Source organism: Amblyomma mixtum, chromosome 10, assembly GCF_055824585.1.
Source record: "Amblyomma mixtum isolate Tamu chromosome 10, ASM5582458v1, whole genome shotgun sequence".
Taxonomy (NCBI): Eukaryota; Metazoa; Arthropoda; class Arachnida; order Ixodida; family Ixodidae; genus Amblyomma; species Amblyomma mixtum.
The window spans coordinates 145,817,322-145,837,433 of record NC_143021.1 but is presented as its reverse complement, the minus strand read 5'-3'; the positions used below and the strand labels follow the sequence as shown (position 1 = coordinate 145,837,433).

Below are 20,112 nucleotides of genomic sequence, written 5' to 3'. Positions count from 1 at the left end.
GCAAGTTTCCAGATTCATGGGGAACTCGGTGGGGTAGCAACTGCCGATCAATGGTTCTGCTGGGAAAAGCCTGCGCTGAATGAACTTTGCGCCCTTGTCCACCGGTGCTTCAAAGATTATTTCTTACAAGCAAGGAGATTGTCGAGGCCGCATAGAACAACTGCCTGCGGATATGCCTTGACCTGCCAAGGAGTGCTGCATCAGACACAACAGCGGAAGCGGGCGGTCTCCCGCTAGATGTTTGGTTTATTGATTTATTGGGGTTTAACGTCCCAAACCCACTCAGGCTATGAGGAAAGCCGTAGTGAAGGGCTCCGGAAATTTCGACCACCTGGGGTTCTTTAACGCGCACTGACATTGCACAGCACACGGGCGTCTATAATTTCGCCTCCATCGAAATTCGGCCGCCACGGCCGAGATCGAACCCGCGTCTTTCGGACCAGGAGCCGAGCGCCGTAACCACTGAGCCACCGCGGCTGAGTCAATCTAGATGTGATTGCCTCCCAGGAGACTATGCGTACCTGTCTCCACCATGTCCTCCAAGGGAAGAAGCACTTCCTACACAGGGTTCACCTAACTCTGGCTTTGGCCGAGCTGTGCAGCTCCGGCCCCTCCCTACTAATAATCAGCCACAGAAACTACTACCTCCGACCTTTTCCTCTTGCTCACTCGCGCCTCTAAACGTGTAGAAGTTTGTTCCAGGTGTGGACGCAAAGAGCCGCATTCCAGAGGCAGCGATTCTACAAGCTACTCTCACCTACTTAATTAACCAAGGAATATACGTAACACACCCACACCTTCACCGACGGTTCAACTACTTAAGAAAGTTCTTCCTGTGGTATTTATGTGCCCCAACAAGCCATGTCCTTACCTATCGGCCGCAGCGGAGGACATCCTCTACAACAGCTGAAACTCACGGCATTAAAGAAGCTGTTTCCTATATCATGCGCCAAACCCCCGACCTATGGGTTATCTTTACCGACGCAAAAGCATCTCTGCATACCCTGTCCAACCTGCTGAAGAAAACCAAGCATCAGCTAGTTTCCCTTGATACCGCTTATCTACATCCTTTGGCTATTGCCACAGGCCACTCCATAACATTTCAGTGGATGCCAGCACACTGTGGCATTCTGGCCAATGGAAAAGCAGATGAAGCGGCCCGTAAAGGCCACCAACATTGGAGATGCATTCGGACTTTCATACCAAAATCTGATGCGTCCAAAATGGCTAAAATATTTGCTTCAGAAGAACTGCATCAGATCTGGAGCTTGCCGACTCATCACCACCAATTTCTTTACTCAGTCGGCCCACATGTCAGATCAAGACTCCCACCAGAATTACTCGCCATCTGGAAACACTCTATCACCGACTTCGCATGAACGCTGCATTTACAAACGGCTTGCGATGCCGTTTAGGTCAAATAAACAGTCCGTTTTGTGACAACTGCGGCTCGATCGAAACTGTGGAACACATCGTGCTTGAATGATCTGCATATGCTGACGAACATGCATGAACATAGCATGGAGAAGCTCTCTACATCACATCTAACAATGAACAGTGCTTTAGGTCCTTTAGCCCGCCGTTGGTGAAAGAGACATTCAATGAACTTTTTTTTGCGTTTTTAAAAGACATTGGCCATCTTGACAAGTTTCGATTTCACCTTGCATTTTACCCTCATGCATTCTTCGCGCTGTGAACTTTGTTAGCCGATTTTTCGGACTGTGCACTTCAAAATTTCATATGTTGCACCATTTCTCGCCGATAGACCTTAGTACGCATTTCATCGCCATATTTTATCTTCTCCTGTTTTTCATTTATATTACCTTTTCCGCACCGCTCTCCTTCCGCCTTTATCTCCCAAATTCCCTTCCCCACGCAGAGTAACATGGCCGCGATTTTTAACGCCGGCTAAATTCTCTGCTTTTTCATTAAAGGGTTTCTCTCACTCTCTTATTGCGAAAAAAATAAGATTTCATTGCTCATCCGCGCTCGAGCGTGTTACGCTCGTAGCAGTACTGGGCGGTATTTCGGAGTGCTAACATGCGTAATAAGCACTGCTCGGCAAATTGTGCACTTTAGTCCTCGTTAGTCCTGTTAGCAAGCAATAATGACAAAATTACGATAAAAACAGAGGATACTTAATTACATTCCGTGTTGGGAATGCAATTGCACTAAAGTCTGAAGTCGGCTTAACCATCTTCCCCTCCACCTTCGTCACTGCTGCTCGCAGCATACGCTGAACCTGTGCAGCGGCCAAAACTCCATCGTCAGCGATATACTTTCGTGGTCGCCCTTTTCGCTTGAAAGATTTTGCACTACAGTGGACACACGCGGCGCTGACTACGGCTCTATTTTAACCTCACACGCGGATCTAATTGACAAGTCTGCACATAACCAAGCACGTCAACCAACTGACGCCCAGTCTGCTAGCGCGATTGGCCACGACACGTGGCCAGCTCACCTGCCGTGACCAGCTCTCCTGGTTACAGGTTGTGAAATGCCAATTAAGAGGGTTTCAAATTGGACTAGTTGGTAGTTAACATGGTCACACATAACTGCGCTTTTAAAAAAGACTTGCGACAACGCAGGGGCAACAAAAACTCTACCAGAGTTTTCGTTGTCCCTGTGTTGTCCCAAGCCTTTTTCAAAAGCGCAATAATGTGTGACATTTGTGACCTTGTCAAATGTCACCCGCCAGTGCACTCGACAACTCGGCGAAATCTGGTGGTCTTATGACGTCGCACACCTTTCCGACCAATCAGTGCTCGGCCATGTCACGTGGTCTCATGCCTTCGTGTACTCCGTCGACCAATCGGCGAGTTTTGTGACAGACGACGCCAGGCACCGCAAGGTTTTATTCTCTGATGAGGCTGTTAATGCTGTCCCATACAGGGCTACTCTGAACTGCCTCCAAAGAAAAGGTGCCCAAAATAAATATTTTTCGACCTAAAGCGAGGTAATTTCCGATTACGGGTTGAAAAGTTACTGGTTCGCTCGTAGCTATAGCTGCGGCGAGGAACAGCGGCCGAAGCATGCGGTGCTTCTGGTCCTAGAGGGGCTGTGTTAACACGTTTAGACTGTGACAGTGCAACTAGAAAACAAAGTGGTTCCATTGCTACTTTCTACTTTACTAAGTATGCTTCCCCCTGGACCTTCTCTTATTATAGCTCACAATGCCCTGGGCGAGATTTTACGGCTGTTAAATGAGAGACTTCTCTCTGTGGCTCTCTTTTGGGAGGCGCCATTTAGTACACGTACACCAGCAAAGGAAACGTGCAAGGAGGGTCGGGGTATGGATCAATAGCAGAAATTTGCGCCGGATGGGGCTAATGCTGTTCCAACTAAACATATAACTATAGTGGGATACAACTTTAGAAGGCAGCGGCTTTTCCCCCTCAAAGGATCCCCTTTCAGCCAATGGCGTCAGCCGATTCTCATGACCATGCTAGTGTCACAAAGCAGGGAGTGGTAGACAGAAATTGATAGTCCCTTCCCTCCATAGTCGGGGATAGACCCTCTCTCCATTGTGGCACCACTCCCGGCATTGTCACCCTAGCAGGGTCATGAGAACTGGCCGACGCCATTGGCTGGAAGGGGCTCCTTTGACGGGGAAAAGCCGCTGCCTTCTTATGTTGTATCCGAGTATAGTAACCTTGTGCTTGTAGTCGTTTTGTGTACTTGTCATGAGTGCTTCACGTCCACTCTAGTGACACTCCATGCAGCTCCCATCCGCTGCTATTCTGTATCTTGTGTATGCGACCTCCGTATTCTCTGCGCAGATGCTGGGTTTCCTATGGGAACCTATGTTCATGGTTCTCATGGTGACGGGCATGGCGTACGGCTACGTGTTCAGCACCTACATCATTACCATCGTAGACCACGCAGTGGGCGCGGCGCAGGCATCGAGTGAGGACGGTGCCCTATTGCTCTCGGCCATGGCCGCGGGTGACTTCTGCAGCCGCCTGGTAACGGGGTACATTACCGATCACCGCTACATTACCCGGGAGCAGCTGCTGATTGTTAACTTTGCCATTCAGGTAAACTTTGAGATGTTCGATGTTTCAACATAAGGCCGCACTTGAAGAGTTCTTTGTTGTAGTTGCACGCTCAAAAGTCTGACTCTAAATACTATGTTCAGAGACTGCAAAAAGTTTCTATTCCAGAAATGTCCTAAGCGAAAAGTTGACGCAAATTTCGGCTTAGGACATGACCTCGTCACCTGACGTATTCAATATCACTGCCTTTACGAGAACCATATTAAGAAAAAGAGTTTAAGAAATTGGCTTTAGGTTGTTGGTACAAGTAAAATTTTCTACTAAGTGCTACCAGTTGTGATTTGATCTTTAAGGTATGAATAGAATACGCCTAAATTTTCCCACGCGTATGTGAGATACTCCAGCCACAGCGTTCTGCGAAAAGGCCACCTTCAAAAGTGAGGGTTACGAACTCAACAACACGAGGGCAAATGTGTACCCGGATATTGAGCAAAGGAGAAGCTAGAAGTAGAAATACTTTTCGTACACCAGGTCGGTCACATTTTCGGGTAGGGAAGAGAGAGTGGTCGAAATTATTCCGGAGACCTTCACTACGGCACCTTTCTTCCTTTCTCCTTTCACTCCCTCCTTTATCCCTTCCCTTACGGCGCGGTTCGGGAGTCCACCAAGATATGTGAGACAGTTACTGCGTCATTTCCTTTCCTCAAAAAACAAAAAAAGAGCGTGCGGATATTTTTACAGCTTGAATATATTCTTGATGTCCACTCGCGAACAGATGCGTTTTGGTGCACGATCCTCACAACGAACCACAAGTCATTGGCCCCTTAGTTTCATGGCACCGAACATGTCACAATATAATCTGCAAACACCGACGGCTGACTCTTTCAGTGTTTGTGCAACACAAGGGAAGAGCCCTTCTGCGTTGCTGTGGACTACTGTAGCGTTGACACCTTTGCCATTTCGTGGCTCTCAGAAAGCGCAGCAATTTGACGGAATAACGTGAGTCACGTTGTGCGGCATGTTTATACATCTACAGTCCTTGGTGAGTGCTCGTGATTGTGCGTCACAGCTGCGCGCGTTCTAAGACGCAGCCTAATGGGGTTCCGCCTCGAAATAGGAGTGCCCCAAACGAAGTGTCGATAGGGAAGGGCTGTTGAGTTGTTTACAGTGATGAGATGTAGGCCACAGGATTACTGGCTCGTTATCCTAGCCATCGCCGCCACGCTGACGCTGAGCGATTGCCGCACTGCTAGAATGCATGCTCGTCCACATGCCTCCGAGAACGGTACATTTAGTCAGTAGGAATGCCAAGAAAAGGCTCTCGGGACGAAAGTGGTCACGAGAGAGTGGATACCCTCGTCGCCACCTGTTAGTTTAATTTACGGTTGCCTGTTTTATTTACTGCACATGTTCCGTAAACATTTTGGAATGGCTTCTGTTTACACCTAACCTACGTTTGTTTCGAAAGTGGGGCTACGTAGAAGTGGATGTATGCACGTATTTTAGTTTGAACCATGTCGCTGTAACTATACACCTTTAGCATTGAGCCTACCGCTACCGCTATCTAGTTCGTCTACAGTGTACCATCCGCACACGCGCACGCGCTTAAATCTCCTCGCAGAGTAAGCGGAGAGGGAATCTTCGCTACACCTAATCCCATTACGCGTGTGCTGTATGTAACACTCGCCTGGCACAACTGGCGCCGCCAGGCCGCATGCATACTGCATAGACTGAAGTTTCGCTTTAGCGAAGTTCAATAGGTGGCGAGTCTTTGCCATGATCACAGTCTTCTCTACACCTCAGGACAACACTCACACATCGATGCTCAAGGCGGCGGAACGACGACCCAGGAGATTATTTTTGTCTGGCCGTCCTATATTACTCTAGCGCACTGAATAAGCGCCAAATTTCTCCGTCGACCGTTACGCGCCGGACAAAGGAGCGTATTGGATTGCGAATTCAACACTCTTTGACTTGAGCCGCCGCGGTGCCTCAGTGGTTATGGCGTTCGGCTGCCGACCTGAAAGACGCGGGTTCGATTCTGGCCGCGATGGTCGAATTTCGAAATGTAGGTGAAATCCTAGAGGCCCGTGTACTGTGCGATGTCAGTGCATTTTAAAGAACCCCAGGCGACGCGAAATTTGCGGAGCCCTTCACTACGGCGTCCCTCATAGCCTGAGCCACTTTGGGACGTTAAACTTCCAAGAACTAAACAGTTTGACTTGAATACTTTTTGGAATCATACATATGTTGGTAGCGTCACCGTTGTGATTGATTCATCTCTCGGTCATGGATGAAAACTTCTTTGTTGCGTTAGTGTCTAGGTCTTTTGTAGTGTCTCGCTCTTCTTGCTCTTTTATTAGACGCTGAATTTTACTTTTGTGCAAAAACTCCGCATGCTTTATAGTCACTGCTTTGCTTTGTTTATTATCTAGAAAGAAATTTGTATTCATATTTGGCACATACATCACTTTATTTTTGGCTATTTTATTGGTTGCTCGTCTTGAAAACGTTTCGTGAAATGTTCAAACGTGTATTTAACTACTTTGCAAGACCCACTCAAGCCTGCAGCCACGCATGGTGGCCGACAGTGCCTGAAAAGAAAAAAAATATGGTCGCGTGTTTTTCGCTTCGCTATATAGTTGACCCCCTTCGATGTTTTAAACATGTTTCGTCTTTAAAGAACCGTTATAAAGATGTCGTTTTCTGTACAGGGACTGAAAGGTTATTTTGAAGTTTATTTTTAATGCAGCAATTAATTCTAGCGCTTGAATGTCCGATTTTGGCGGAATTGTTTTGGTTCCCATTATTAGAGAGCTTACTAAGAAAACCGACGTTTAGGATCGAGCATATCAAGGAAACTTCTGTCGTAGTAAGCGTACACAATATACTTTAAAGAAGACTAGCATACACTAAGGGTTGAAAATGAAATCCCAACGTCTCTAACCTCCTTGAAAAAGGATTCCAGGCTCATCAGCATTCCGTTATCCTTTCAAACCCTTGGGTGCTGCCATACCCTGCTGAAAACGTTCTATGATGCAATAAACTCATACAGTTTATCATACAAATATCATAGACTTATCATACAAATCATAGAAAATTATCATACAAATTTCATACATTTCTGTAAAATCATACAGTTATCATAGAGATGTCATATAATATCATACAAATTTTATGATATATCATACAGATTGTATGATGTTCTATGATGAAGCCTCTATAAGGTTATTGCATTATAGACCTTTTTTTCAGCAGGGTAGTCTCTTTCTAGTTCACGAATTCAACTAGACAGACTTCTCTCCAAGGTGTTCACGATGCATACATGGCCACGTATAATGTAAAGTTCAGAAGACTGCGTACGTAGGAGATCAGGTTATTAATGCAACTGAGGTGTGCTTGAATAAAAGGGGAAAGAACAGACCAAGAAGACAGTTTCGATATAACACGTGGGGTTGCGTGAAATATCCGTAGGAGTGTATTTATAAAACAATCGTTAATTTAATATGTCTTCGCATCAGTTACTCAGTCCCAACAGGTATAAATATTTCAAAACATATACGAGGTCTGTTAGAAAAGTATCCGACTTTATATTTTTTTGCGAACACCTGATGGATATGAAACAAGCGCGCTTACAGCAGCCGACCATGAATCCTCGTGCGCATGCACGAATTTTTTCCCGCCTGCCGATAGCGTCAGTCGCTGGGAAGCAGCGTTTGAGTGAGGCAGTGCGCAGTGCTCTCGTCGGTTTTTTGTTGCAAGGAAAATGGCGGAGCGAGAGGAGCAGCGCTACGACCTCAAATTTTGCCAGAAACTTGGCGATAGCCAAGTGGAAATCATTCGAAATGTTTAGACGGCTTTCGGTGATGATGCTATGAGCAGCACACAGATTAAGCAGTGGTGCAACTGGTTTAAAGACGGCCGCACATCTGTGGAGAGAGAGCCACGCTCCGGTCGGCCATCAACATGCCTAAATTACTAGGAAATTGCCGAAGTGAACGCTGTGGTGATGCGGGACTGTTGTGCGACTATCCGAGAAATTGCGGAAGAGGTGGATATCAGTAATTTTTCTGCACATTCCATTATCACCGAAGATTTGGCCATGGAGAGAGTTGCGGCGAAATTCGTGCCGAAGCTGCTGACCGTGGAGAAAAAGCAACTTCGTGTTGAAGTCTCACAGGAGATGCTGGATTCCACAAAGAGTTACCCTGACTTCACTGACGCCGTAATCACTAGTGACGAGTCTTGGGCGTACGGGTACGACCAGGAAACCAAATGCCAGTCGTCACAGAGGACGCATTCCACGTCACCAAGACCAAAGAAGGCCCGCCAAGTGCGCAGCAATGTCAAAGTTTTTCTGACTGCTTTTTTGACTCCCTTTGTGTGGCACACCACGAGTACTTACCCCACAGGATCAAAGAAAGACTAAAGAGTACTACAGGGATGTCCTCCATCGCCTACGCGGTGCTGTGCGGCGCAAGAGACCGGAATTGAGGTCAACAAGAAATTGGCGCATCCCTCGCGGCATTGCTCCTGCACATTCCTCGCATTTGATTCAGACTTTTCTGGCGAAAAACCACACTCCTGTAGTTCAACAGGCTCCTTACTCTCCTGATATGTCTCCCTACGACTTCTGGCTGTTTCCTAAAATCAAGAGGTCATTGAAAGGAGCGTAATTTCATAAAAGAAAGGACATTATGGCTGCAACGACAGCAGAGCTAAATTCCATTCCGAAAAGGGCCTTTTCGGAATACTTACAACAATGGCAGCACCGCTGGGAGATGTATATGGAGCCCCAAGTAGACTTAAGGTTATTAGGTTTCTAACGCTCCAGTTATGCTAGTTTTTTTTCTTCGGCCAAAGGTCGGATACTTTTCTAACAGACCTCGTATACATGAAAACCTGAACACTAAATATGTACACATATTAGAAATTTTAGAATATCGAATAAAAATTCTTGCACTCGATTCGGCGAACGAGTGAAGTTGTGAATGTTTATAATTATTCAAAACAAATGGAATTCATTTTCAACTTTTCAAATAGTTTTTGAATATTTGGCAAGGAGTTCTAATAGGGTGTGCAGTAGTTTTTTAGACGGCTGTTTCAAAAAGAGGCCTCGCTCCGACGCCTCACAGTACGCTGCCGCGATCGGTTTGTGTGAAGCGAGCATTGAGCATCGCTGTGCGTACCATTTATTTGGTGGAATTAATAATGCTTGAATACCGTGCCTTCAAGATTGCGCGACACCAATACCGCCATGAGTAACTCTCGCCCCTCTTTTCAAGTAGGATGTGGTGTTCGTTTGTAAACTGTCGTCATCAGTAGCAAAAGGTAATTTTTATATGCGTATTACACGAAAGTCACGCAATTGACATAGAGTTCGTGTTGCCAGTCGCCTAGTGGACATCAGTGTTGCGTCTTTCGAGAGCTGCAAGAGTAATTCTATCATTTATAGCGTCGCCGCTTGCTCTTCGCTTGTTTTGTATGCATAACCGCTTTGTACGAGTATTCGCGGAAGCAACGGATAATCACACAAATATTCGGTTCGTATTCGATTCGGTCCATTCACGGTTGGAGTCATGTTCGATTTAGTTTTTGACCGATTATTCCCGATTGACAGGGTTACAAAGCTAGCCCGTTGATATTCGATTTGGCTTCTAAAGAGTTCTGGTTTGGTTTAGTTTATTGGGTTTAACGTCCCAAAGGAACTAGGCTATGAGGGACGCCGTAGTGAAAGGCCCCGAAATTTCGACCACTTGGGGTTCTTTAACGTGCACTGACATCGTGCAGTACTCGGGCCTCTGGAATTTCGCCTCCATCGAAATTCGGCCATCGCGGCCGGGATCGAACCCGCGTCTTTCGGGTCAGCAGCCGAGCGCCGTAACCACTGAGCCACCACGACGGGGCTCTAAAAAGTTCTACTCACACAGTTCTATACAGCACGCATCCAAACGCTGGATGGATGGATGGATGGATGGATGGACGGACGGACGGACGGACGGACGGACGGATGGGCGGATGGAGCGCCCCCTTTGAAACTGGGTGGTGTCAATTGCCACCATGCTCAGATTTTCTTTATTTTTGTTGAACTGTGTTGTTAATTCTCGTTAAGATTCCCCATCCTCTTTCAGTACGGTTTCCGACACTTCTAACCTAATGCCACATCTCTGCTTTTCAGCCACCAATCCTCCAATCGCTTTTTACTAACTTCCACTGCAGATTTATTTACATGACCATTGTTATCTTTTAAATCCTAGGGCCTCAGGAAGAGTGACTGTGCCTGTATCGACATCCGGATAGATACCATCACATTTCAGTATGAGGCGTTCAATTGTTTCCACAGATCTACCTCACACTGCACATGTGTCATCTTCTTCGTTAAATTTCTTTTTGTAGCTGCGCGTTCTAAGACACCCTGACCTAGCTTCAAAAAGTAGGGCACTGCCTCTAGAGTTATCGTAGAAAACTTCTTTCCTGATCTGCCTTTTCCAGCATCGATATAGTTCTACACAATGCCTCTTTTCCATTGAATTCATCCCATTTTTAACTTCCGCGTATGTATGGGAAAAGCTCCCCTCTGGTGCTGGCGCAGGGAGTCTGCTACGTGCTGTTGACGCGGCTCGCAAGCGTGGCGCACATGCTGGTCTTGGCTCTGGTGTTTGGGCTCAACAATGGCGGCACCATCGCCGTGATGCCGGTGCTGCTGGCCGACCACCTGGGCGACCACCATCTGCCACTCACGTACGGCCTGCATCGCTTGACCATGGGCATTGGGACACTCTTCAGGCCCATGCTCATCGGTGAGCGCTGAGCCGTTTCAACGCATTGCAGCTCACCGCGAATTCTTTGAAGGCTTTGCGAGATTCTAAGGCCATTCAAAGTTAATAATGAACCTGTTATTTGGTTTCTGCGAGGTTTTACTCTCTAGTCTATTCTTAAATGTATCAAACGCGCTATGCCTGATAAACAAAGAGCTGTGTTTTTACTGTCTAGTCTATTCTTATATGTGTTAAACGCGCTATACCTGATAAACAACGAGTTGTGTTGACAATATCTGACGTGGCAACTGTCCATTGAAAACATCAATGTTCCACTATTTATCTTTTCATTTGTTGAAAAGAGCTTTGAAACTTGCTGCCTTCTCTGTTTACCTTTTCTGATTTAAATTGTTTGGCGTACATTGGTCTATGTGTGTTTTATATGTGTCGCTTTACTAATGCCGAGGCTGTGTAGATCAGGGCTGCCTAGTTTTTATCTAATAACTTTAGATGAAGCTTCAGTGTCTGAAGTCGTAACCAGAGCCACTAACAGCCGAAGCCACAAATTGTTTTCCTTAGGAAAAAAATTTGTATCATGTACTGCGCGCCCTGCAATATAGACGTCAATAATTCCTTTTGATTTTTTCATCCAACAAAGGCGTACAAAAACCATTGCACGCTTTGCACACATAACAATACTGCGAGGTACTCTTTTATACCTATATCAATAATTTACTTGGATAAAATTATTGTCTGCTATACCCAACTCAATTTTGTAATAACTATTGAAAAGATTAAGCAAACAAGGGAAGGGGGTTCGAGGGGCTCGTTATAAATATGAGAGAAGCTAACAGCCACAGAAACCAAGGGGCACAGGGGATTTTTTAATTAATTTATTTATTTTGTGGTGTTGATCAATTTAGAATATTACTGAATATGTTATCGCTTAAATCTAATGGATTAGAAAAGCAGAAGAAAAAAAAACAACCACATGCTGCCGGTGGGATCCGAACCCACGACGCACCGCACGCGTAATTCGGAGGTCGTGGGTTCGGATCCCACCGGCGGCATGTGGTTGTTTTTTCTTCTGCTTTTCTAATCAATTAGATTTAAGCGATAACATATTCAGTAATATTCTAAATTGATCAACACCACAAAATAAATATATTAATTAAAAAATCCCCTGTGCTTCTTGGTTTCTGTGGCTGTTAGCTTCTCTCATATTTAAAAGATTGTCTATGTTGTTGGCAATACCTGATCACGGGAGAATTTCTGAAAATGTGAATGGGGGCGCAGGGCCATAGTCATGCTGCACCGTGAGATCTTTGTCTGCGTTCTTAACCGCAGTGCGAAAATGAGAGTTTATTTGATTTGATGAGGATGATGACCGATACGCCATTAATAGGCCAGAAGAAAGCGGGGCGTTTTAAAGGGATACCATGACAGTGCGGTTCTTAGCCCTAATTAAAAAGAATAAATTGAAGAAATTTGGCAAATAGTGCACAGAACTGTCGATCAGTGGCAAATTATTGTGTCAATGTATACGAACGGAGCACTAACACTGAGCGCATGAGAAGACTCAGACGAAGGGAGGATGCAGATTGCGAAATTTGCTCAACAACGTGCCACGGCCGGCGCGAAAAAAGTGGAGGTATCGAGGGGGAAAATTTTTCATTGGATGAACTGCATTCTGCTCAATATCATAGTATCATAATGTCGATATTCATGATCATGATCATGAACTATCGTCAGCACCAGAGTGATATCACCGTCGTCCTCGGACAATCATCATCGTAAGTATCATTCTTAAAATTATTGTGCACGCGCTCCTTTCACGAAGGATGGCCTCGAATGAAAGAAGGGCTCTGAGACGTTACGAAACGTATCCGTTGTGAAATGAAGTTTTTATGCGTTAGCGTTAAAGGCCCCGTTCTTCAGAAGATCCGGTGTCGGCGTCGCCGGCGTCGACGTTGTGAGCGAAGAATTACGGGGACGACTATGGGAGGTGGTCCCCGGAGAGCAACCTACGAGGCAGGTGTGCCACCTATGTCACGTGACCTTGCGTCGTCATCACAACCTGCCCCGGAGGATAGTGAGCGAAATTTTCATCACTGCAGGTGGCACCTAAATTAATCATTGGGCGCTCGGAAAGAGCAACCTTGGTCACGCAAGGCCCATCGTTGGGATACCCTGCCATCGCATGGCAGTGGCGCATCGCTTAACCGCTGCACCACTGCTCCAGGAGTGGTATGAGGATTCTCAGGGATCTATGAATGTGCATAAAGAAACGTTTTGGATATATGAGGATCCTTTCAATTTTTTTTTTTGGCTCAGACCACCGAGCTCGAAACAGTGTTCACCAGCAGTCAGCGGTCGGTCCTCGAACCAGCCGGCAGCGTGCTCCCGGTGACAACACTTCCGCTGCCACGTTTAGGAATTGTGGGGTTTGCAATGACCTCAGTGAAGAAAGAAGCCATACTGGCGACTCATGGCGTGGTGCACAACACGTGGTTTTGATAGATCATGAGGCGGCTGACGTGAATTGATGCACCGCCACTATGGCGGGGACAAGAGGCAAGTGCTGAAAATCGGACGACGTAGTAAACTGAAGAATTGTGAGCATCGACACGGTAAGTTTCGTCGCAGTTGGCGAGGAATTTGGACGACAAGACAAAAGTGCCTGCAGGGATCCGCAGCCAAACAAATTAGGCGGTCTGTAAAGTGGCATGGGGTTGATCGGAATCACGGTCTTCTTTCTTTTCACTTAGATTATCGCACGAGTGGGAACGGGCGAATGGGCGGTATTCCTTGGAATGCCGTATATATGCTGTTATTGGGCGGCATTTCTTACCCGCAAACACCATTTCCGCTAGTTATCAAGCGATATTCTGGTAACTGTTTGTTTTATTTTTCATCACATGGTGACGCTAGATCTACCTGTTAGTTCGAGATCTCTTTAAGATAGTTTATCGCAGTCACCGCTGCTCGGGTCGTCATAGTCATCATCCTCGTCGTCACCTTCATAAGTGTAGTCATCTTATATTTCGTCCCTTGCATTCGAAAGCCGTTAACTTTGCCTTTTAACAGCAATATCTGGGCATGCAGCAAGCCACGCATTCAAATCCTGGAGCACGTCACCTGAACTGACGCTCTTCTTCAGTCGTCCTGTTGTGAGTTTGTGGCCGGCTGTTGCCATCCGCTTGGAGTAGACGCGTCTCATATCTGCTTTGAAAGGATGGGTGAAGATTCAGCACAAGTGAAAATGATGCCTAATTGCGTGGACGCATTGTCCTCACAGATAGCACTGAGCTGCACAACAGAGCATGTTGAAAAATGATAATAATGATGCAAGCAGGTAGCTGTCATCTAGCCGCTCCTCTGGGAACTCGTGCACTTGTGTGCATCAGGTGAATTCAGTCGATAGGTATTTTCGGGTTATGGGCTTGGGGTAGCGGCCACTACGCGAGTTCAGCCCTCGCCCGCATGTGTACGGCACTTGGCAATTTCGGGCTCAGGCGTGCAGGGTGATGAATCAGGATGTCAAGGAAGTATCCTGCCAAGCAGGCTTGCAAGTTCCCGTCCGTACAGAAGAATGAACTGGGGAAGTGTGACTTGATGGCGGTATTTTAGGCGCATTTGGCAAACGGAAGTTAGAGGCCCCAGTTAATTGTCTGAATGATTAGTCTTTGTCAAAAGTGTACAGCCTAAGGAGTCTGCTTCTGAGCTCTGTAGCACGGCTCCTCCTGCATACTGTTGGGTTTGGGATGCCCCCCCCCCCCCCTCTGCCTATGTGGATTAAGGCAGCTCGCGCTTCCCTCCTGCCTAAGTGGATTAAGGCAGCGACCTTCCAGGACCGTGGGACCACGGTGGCAGCGGCAAAGTCAAAGACCGCCGAAGGCCGAAGATGCGGCGACGATGGCGGCGTTCCGTGGCCGAGTCGACCCTCGGGTCAACGAACAGAGTGGTGGTGTGCTGAGTGAAAGACAGCAGTGTTTAATTACTGAGCCTCTACCCTCTCCCATCAACCGAGCTGCGGGAGAGCCCCACGGCCCAGCGCCGCCCTGCCGTGGGCGGTATCAACAGTATCCACAACGGTCCGTCTGATTGGACACGTCATTCTTCGAACTATTTCCCCAGACAAGGATCTGGGGAATCCGTGCGTTATTTTAACGGGTGTTGTTTTGAGGACTCCAGAGCACTCCTGTTGACTCCTGAAGTTCTCCCTTACACTGAGAGACCCTCTCAGTTACCCTTTTTGTAAATAATGTTAATATTCCTGTGTAAAGTTTCTTCCTTCCTTGTTTCTCTTCGTAACCCCGTCTCCCGCCTTCCTCGTCCCTTTTCCGGCCCGACCACGCTCACCCGATCCTAATAATACTCAGGGGCCCTAATCTCACGAAGACAGACGGGAGGAACGTGCGTTCTCAGCCCTCCCAAGCTTAGGAACAGGGACGCTAATCTCACGAAGACGGGAAGAACGTGCGTCCTCAACCCTCCCAAGCGTAGGAACAGGGACGCTAATCTCACGAAGACGGAAGGAACGTGCGTTCTCAACCCTCCCAAGCTTAGGAACAGGGACGCTAATCTCACGAAGACAGGAGGAACGTGCGTCCTCAACCCTCCCAAGCTTAGGAACAGGACGCTAATCTCACGAAGACGGGAAGAACGTGCGTCCTCAGCCCTCCCAAGCTTAGGACTGTCAAATGTGCTAAAGGGCCCCGCTACATGGCTTGGAAGCAAATCCTTTGGGCTGTATATTTTTCACAAAGACTGTACATTGCCAGCATGTCACTCACCCTCCGGTAAAACCCTTCGGTGAGCCCATTGTTATCGGAGTAGTACTCCGTGCTCGTTTTCTGAATGATGCGTGCCTGAACGACGCCCTAACAAACGCGCGGCCGCGGTCACCCGTAAGCTCACGAAGGGCTTACCCGGCGATGTAGATGCCGGGATAGCCACCCTTTTGGCATAGCGCGTAAGATGGTCGATGGCGACGACACCCCAGCGGTAACCAGAAGAGGAAGACGGCAGAGGCCCGTGAAGATCTATTCCCTCGCGATAAAAGGCCCGAGCAGCGCAGGCTCAACGCTGCGATCAGCCAGAAAGGCGATCTGTTTGGGTCTTGCGGCGTGGGCAGTCAAGGCATGAGCTAGGGTGGGCCGCGGCTGTGCCGGGCAGACAAAGACGACGACCTCAGCTCGTGGCGAAAGATGACGGCAAAGTGTTCGCACAGAAAGTCGCATCCAAGAATGACATCCTGCTGCAGGATGATAATTATACAACAGCGTAGAAGACAAGGTAGAAAACGAAGAAAAGACGACACGAGCGCTGACTTTCCAGTGAACTTTATTACACGCTTGTGTACATTTAAGCCCCTCCCGCCGAGACAAAGTTAAAAAATAATCTAACTTATCAACACAGTTTACTACCTATGCTTCCACAAAGGCACTCTCCAAGAACCCCAGTTCACGGCTGTTAAGTGATAATGACGGTTGACTGATGCAAGAGGAACCACACTTGGCAATATGTACCTTGTCGTCTGCGCCGTTGTGTAATTAATCATAACCAGCTTGCCCAGCTTTCTGTCCTTCTAGGACTGTAGTACCAGGAACTCAGTCCTGTGCAATACCTCTAGGGCTCCAACACGCGCCTTTCACACGGGAACGACTGGACTTGCTGCGAGTTAACAGTGCGAACGGAACCCCGAGGAATGACGCACTATATTTCCTGATCCCCCAGCCGAATGATGCGTCCAGAAACGACACAGGCGCAGCAATGCCAGAGACAGCACATGTCGCAACACCTTATGCGAACACATCAGTGGCGTGTGTGCGGTAGATCTGACGGCTTAGAAAGGGGAGATTAATACACTGCGCATAAAAAGAAACCAAGCCCGGTGACAGAAACCGCGGTTTGTTCATTTTTCAACATGGCTTGCACATCCAGGAGTGCGCTGCGTTTTTGCGTCTATTTTACACCAGCGGCAGGCCTAGAACGACGGAAATTTTGAGAGCGCGCGTAGTCTCGTCTTTCAGGCACGATGCGTTTCGTTCATGCGCAAGGCCACTCTATTTTACTACAAGAGTAACGCGCGCGGGACACCTGATAACACTGGCGCTTCTGGTGAATTCACTCCATGGAGCACTACGCACTGCTTTTGTAGCGAGAGCTACATTACGCCCGCCGCTTCGCGAGGTCAGCGTGGCGACCTGCGCGCTGAGCCGTGGCACCACCGCTCCTCCAGCAGTGCACATGCACGGAGTGACGTCATAGCACGCAGCTGGTGTGCGCCCCTTGCCGCTGCGCCGGCTGCGGAGCAGGCACCGCCCGCCTCGTCAGTTGTGCGCATGCGCCGAACGTCGTCAGAGATGCGGAGGGTATATATATCACAATGATACGGAGCCTGTGCTAGAAATGGACAGCTCGGCGGAAGCTAGAGCTCGTCGTAGGAACGAAGGCCAGAGTACCTCTCGCTACTCTACCAGGTTTAACCAGATGTAAACCACAGCCAATTTTTTGTTCACCAAGACACCGTAAGCGCTGTCGCCAATTTATTCGCTATTTTAATAACAAAAACGAAGGCTTCTTGAGATCAAAAATTGTGCAATCTACTTGGGTATCCTTGTTTACTGGTTAGGTTAGCAATACCGTGCATAAATTCTTTAGAAAGTGTGTCGCACGAAAACTCAGTCCTCAATCCATGTTGAGTTCTGCGAAAAAAGTTAAAGCTTTGGAGATGATCATTTAAGCTATAGCGTAGATTACGGGCTCGAGAATTTTGGAGATTACGTTTGTAGGGAAAACCGGCCCTTATATGCTTGCGTTTATTTTCAGCTTTGTGTATCAGAACATCTAATAACTTCCAGTCTAGTCATTCCTATTCCTCACAGCCCATGTGCTGCTTCGACACAATAAAGCACAAGTATCTTCTACCTATTATACTATAAGCAGCTCACTCCTTGAGTTACAGGCTTGGTTATATAAGGGCATGAACGCAAGGTTCCCTTTGGGGGCGACAAAGAACGAATCTTGCGCTTCGCAGCACGTGCGGGACATTCTCATATTTTGGCCGGGTCGACAAAAAGTCATGAAAACGTGATTTGTGCTGCATAATGCAATATACTGATTTCCTCGCATTTCGTTTGAATGAATGCTCGCGCCTTCACAGACAGACGCTGCGCAGGCTACTTCAAGGACCGCAGCGGCTCCTACAACGGCCTGTACTACCTGGTTGCCGGCATCTGCGCATTCACGGCCATCCTCTGGAGCCTCATCATAGCGGCCGATTTCATCAAGAAGGAGCTGTTCGGCAGGCCCAGCCAAGAAGACGTTTTCGCCATACCCGCCTGAAGGACTTTCCTGCTTGTTTTTCAATTTTCTCCGCCGTCTTTGCCTGATGCGTGCATTGCAATATTTTTTATTCGATAACTTTTCCAGTGACGTTAGACGGCTTGTGTAGGCCATACGGGAGATAAGGTTTTTATTTCTTTCATTAGTTTCATTTCCGTTCTTTGTGCTCCCATCCATAAATTTCGATTTTGAGTCTTAAAATTTATGTGCATCTTCGTAGCGCTTGAGGAGCAATGTTTTCCCGCTGCTTTCTAGTCACTGCTCAAATATAGGAGATTTGAAGAGGAAAACGTGGGGTTAACTAGTGTAACCGCTTATAGAAAGAAGCTTCGATTATCTTGTGTTTACCTGGCTGCACACTTACATGTGCTGTTGCGATGGCGCTATCATAAAAAAAAAAAATATGCGTGCTATGCCGTTGCTTTCAATGCTTGAAGGTGCCATGCCTGCTGTGTCACCGATGGCGTAGAATTAAGAGCATCCGGTTCGCGTGCAAGAGAACTGCAGTTCGAATCCCGGTGCCGCGCAGTTCTCCAACGGGCTTGAAAAAAAAAAAAAAACTCCGCGTGCTGATGGAATTGCATAACCAGGTCTGGGGTGCCGCCTGAACTGGCGACCAGAACCGACAAAGCACTTCCTCACCAGAACAGGGTTTGGCCACCCTGGTATAGTACTTGGCCACAAGCTTCTATAAACAAACCAATTAACCCTCGGCACGCAGTTCCCAGTGGCTTCGCAGCAACTCACCAAGGCGACGGTGGTCAGACCTGTGACGCAGCGGACGATGTTAAGAATCATTGGCTCTGGACCAGCCGCTATTGAGAAGTCAACCTGGCAACATTTACCGCTTGAACCTTATTCGGTGAGGCTAGCCTAGCAGTGGTGTTTGAGTAACTAGAAGGCAGTAAATGGCACGCCATAGGGCTTACTGAGGGTATGAGGACAGATGAGGCATATACACCACTAAATGGTGGGCACTCACTCTGCTATCGTGAATTAGCGGACAGACAAGAACTAAGTGTGGGAGTCCTCATCAATCAGGATATAGCCGGAAACATATAGCAGTTTTATATATATTAACGAGAGGGTGGCAGCTGTCGTAATTATGCTTAATAAGAGGCACAAGCTGAAGGTGGTGCAGGTCTACGCACCTGCATCAACCCATGATGACTAAATCATTGAAAGCTTCCATGAAGACGTGGAATGGGCAATTAACAAAGTAAAATTACACTACGGTGTACTGGTGGGTGACTTCAACGCGCAGGTAGGCAAAACGCAGGCCGGAGGCCATGCGGTAGGCGACTATGGCATAGGCTCCACGAATAGCGGGCAAAGTTATTAGTAGAGTTTCAGAGAGAAATAATTTACGGATCATGAATACCTTCTTTCGGCGAAATTCTAGAGGCCCGTTTACTGTGCAACGTCAGTGCACGTTAGAGAACCCCAGGTGGTCGAATATCCGGAGCCCTCTACTACGGCGCCTCTCATAGCCAAATCGCTTTGGGACATTAAACTCCATAAACCATAAACCACATTTTCTTTTGGAAACGAGAGAACAGGAAGTAGACGTGGAAGAGTTCCAGGGGTGAAAATAAAAATGAAAGAGACTTCATACTATGCGCTCACCCCTAACGTCGCGCATGATGTGGAAGTCCTCGGAAAGGTGCGTTGTAGCGACCACAGAATGGTAAGGTGTTGAACTGTCTTAGACTTGAAGAAGGAGCGGAAGAAATTAGTGAAGCGGAAGCCCATTCATGAGTTAGTAGTAAGAGAGAAAGCAGAGGAATCGAGAGTATCGCTGCATAACAGATATTTGGCTTTAACTGAGGAAGACGATCTTAATGTTCAAAAAATGAACGGTAATTTCACAGCTCTAATTGCATAGTGCGCAGCGGAAGCAGGCGGTAGGATGGTCCGACAGGATACCGACAAGCTATATCAGGAGACTGAAATCAGATTAAGAAACGTCAGAGCATGAAAGCGCCTAACCCTACAGAGAGAATAAAACT

At 47.3% G+C, this 20,112-nt stretch overlaps 1 protein-coding gene across 1 annotated transcript in view; it reads left to right on the top strand.

The window, feature by feature from the left end:
• LOC149327219 (monocarboxylate transporter 12-like) overlaps positions 1-18,103 on the top strand; it is a 29,665-nt gene extending 11,562 nt beyond the window's left edge. Inside the window, exons 4-6 of the mRNA XM_089564818.1 lie at positions 3,780-4,037; positions 10,588-10,795; positions 17,937-18,103. Of these exons, the coding sequence (XP_089420944.1) occupies positions 3,780-4,037; positions 10,588-10,795; positions 17,937-18,103 (633 nt within the window). The remainder of the gene's footprint in view (positions 1-3,779; positions 4,038-10,587; positions 10,796-17,936) is intronic.
• Positions 18,104-20,112: the final 2,009 nt, after the last annotated feature.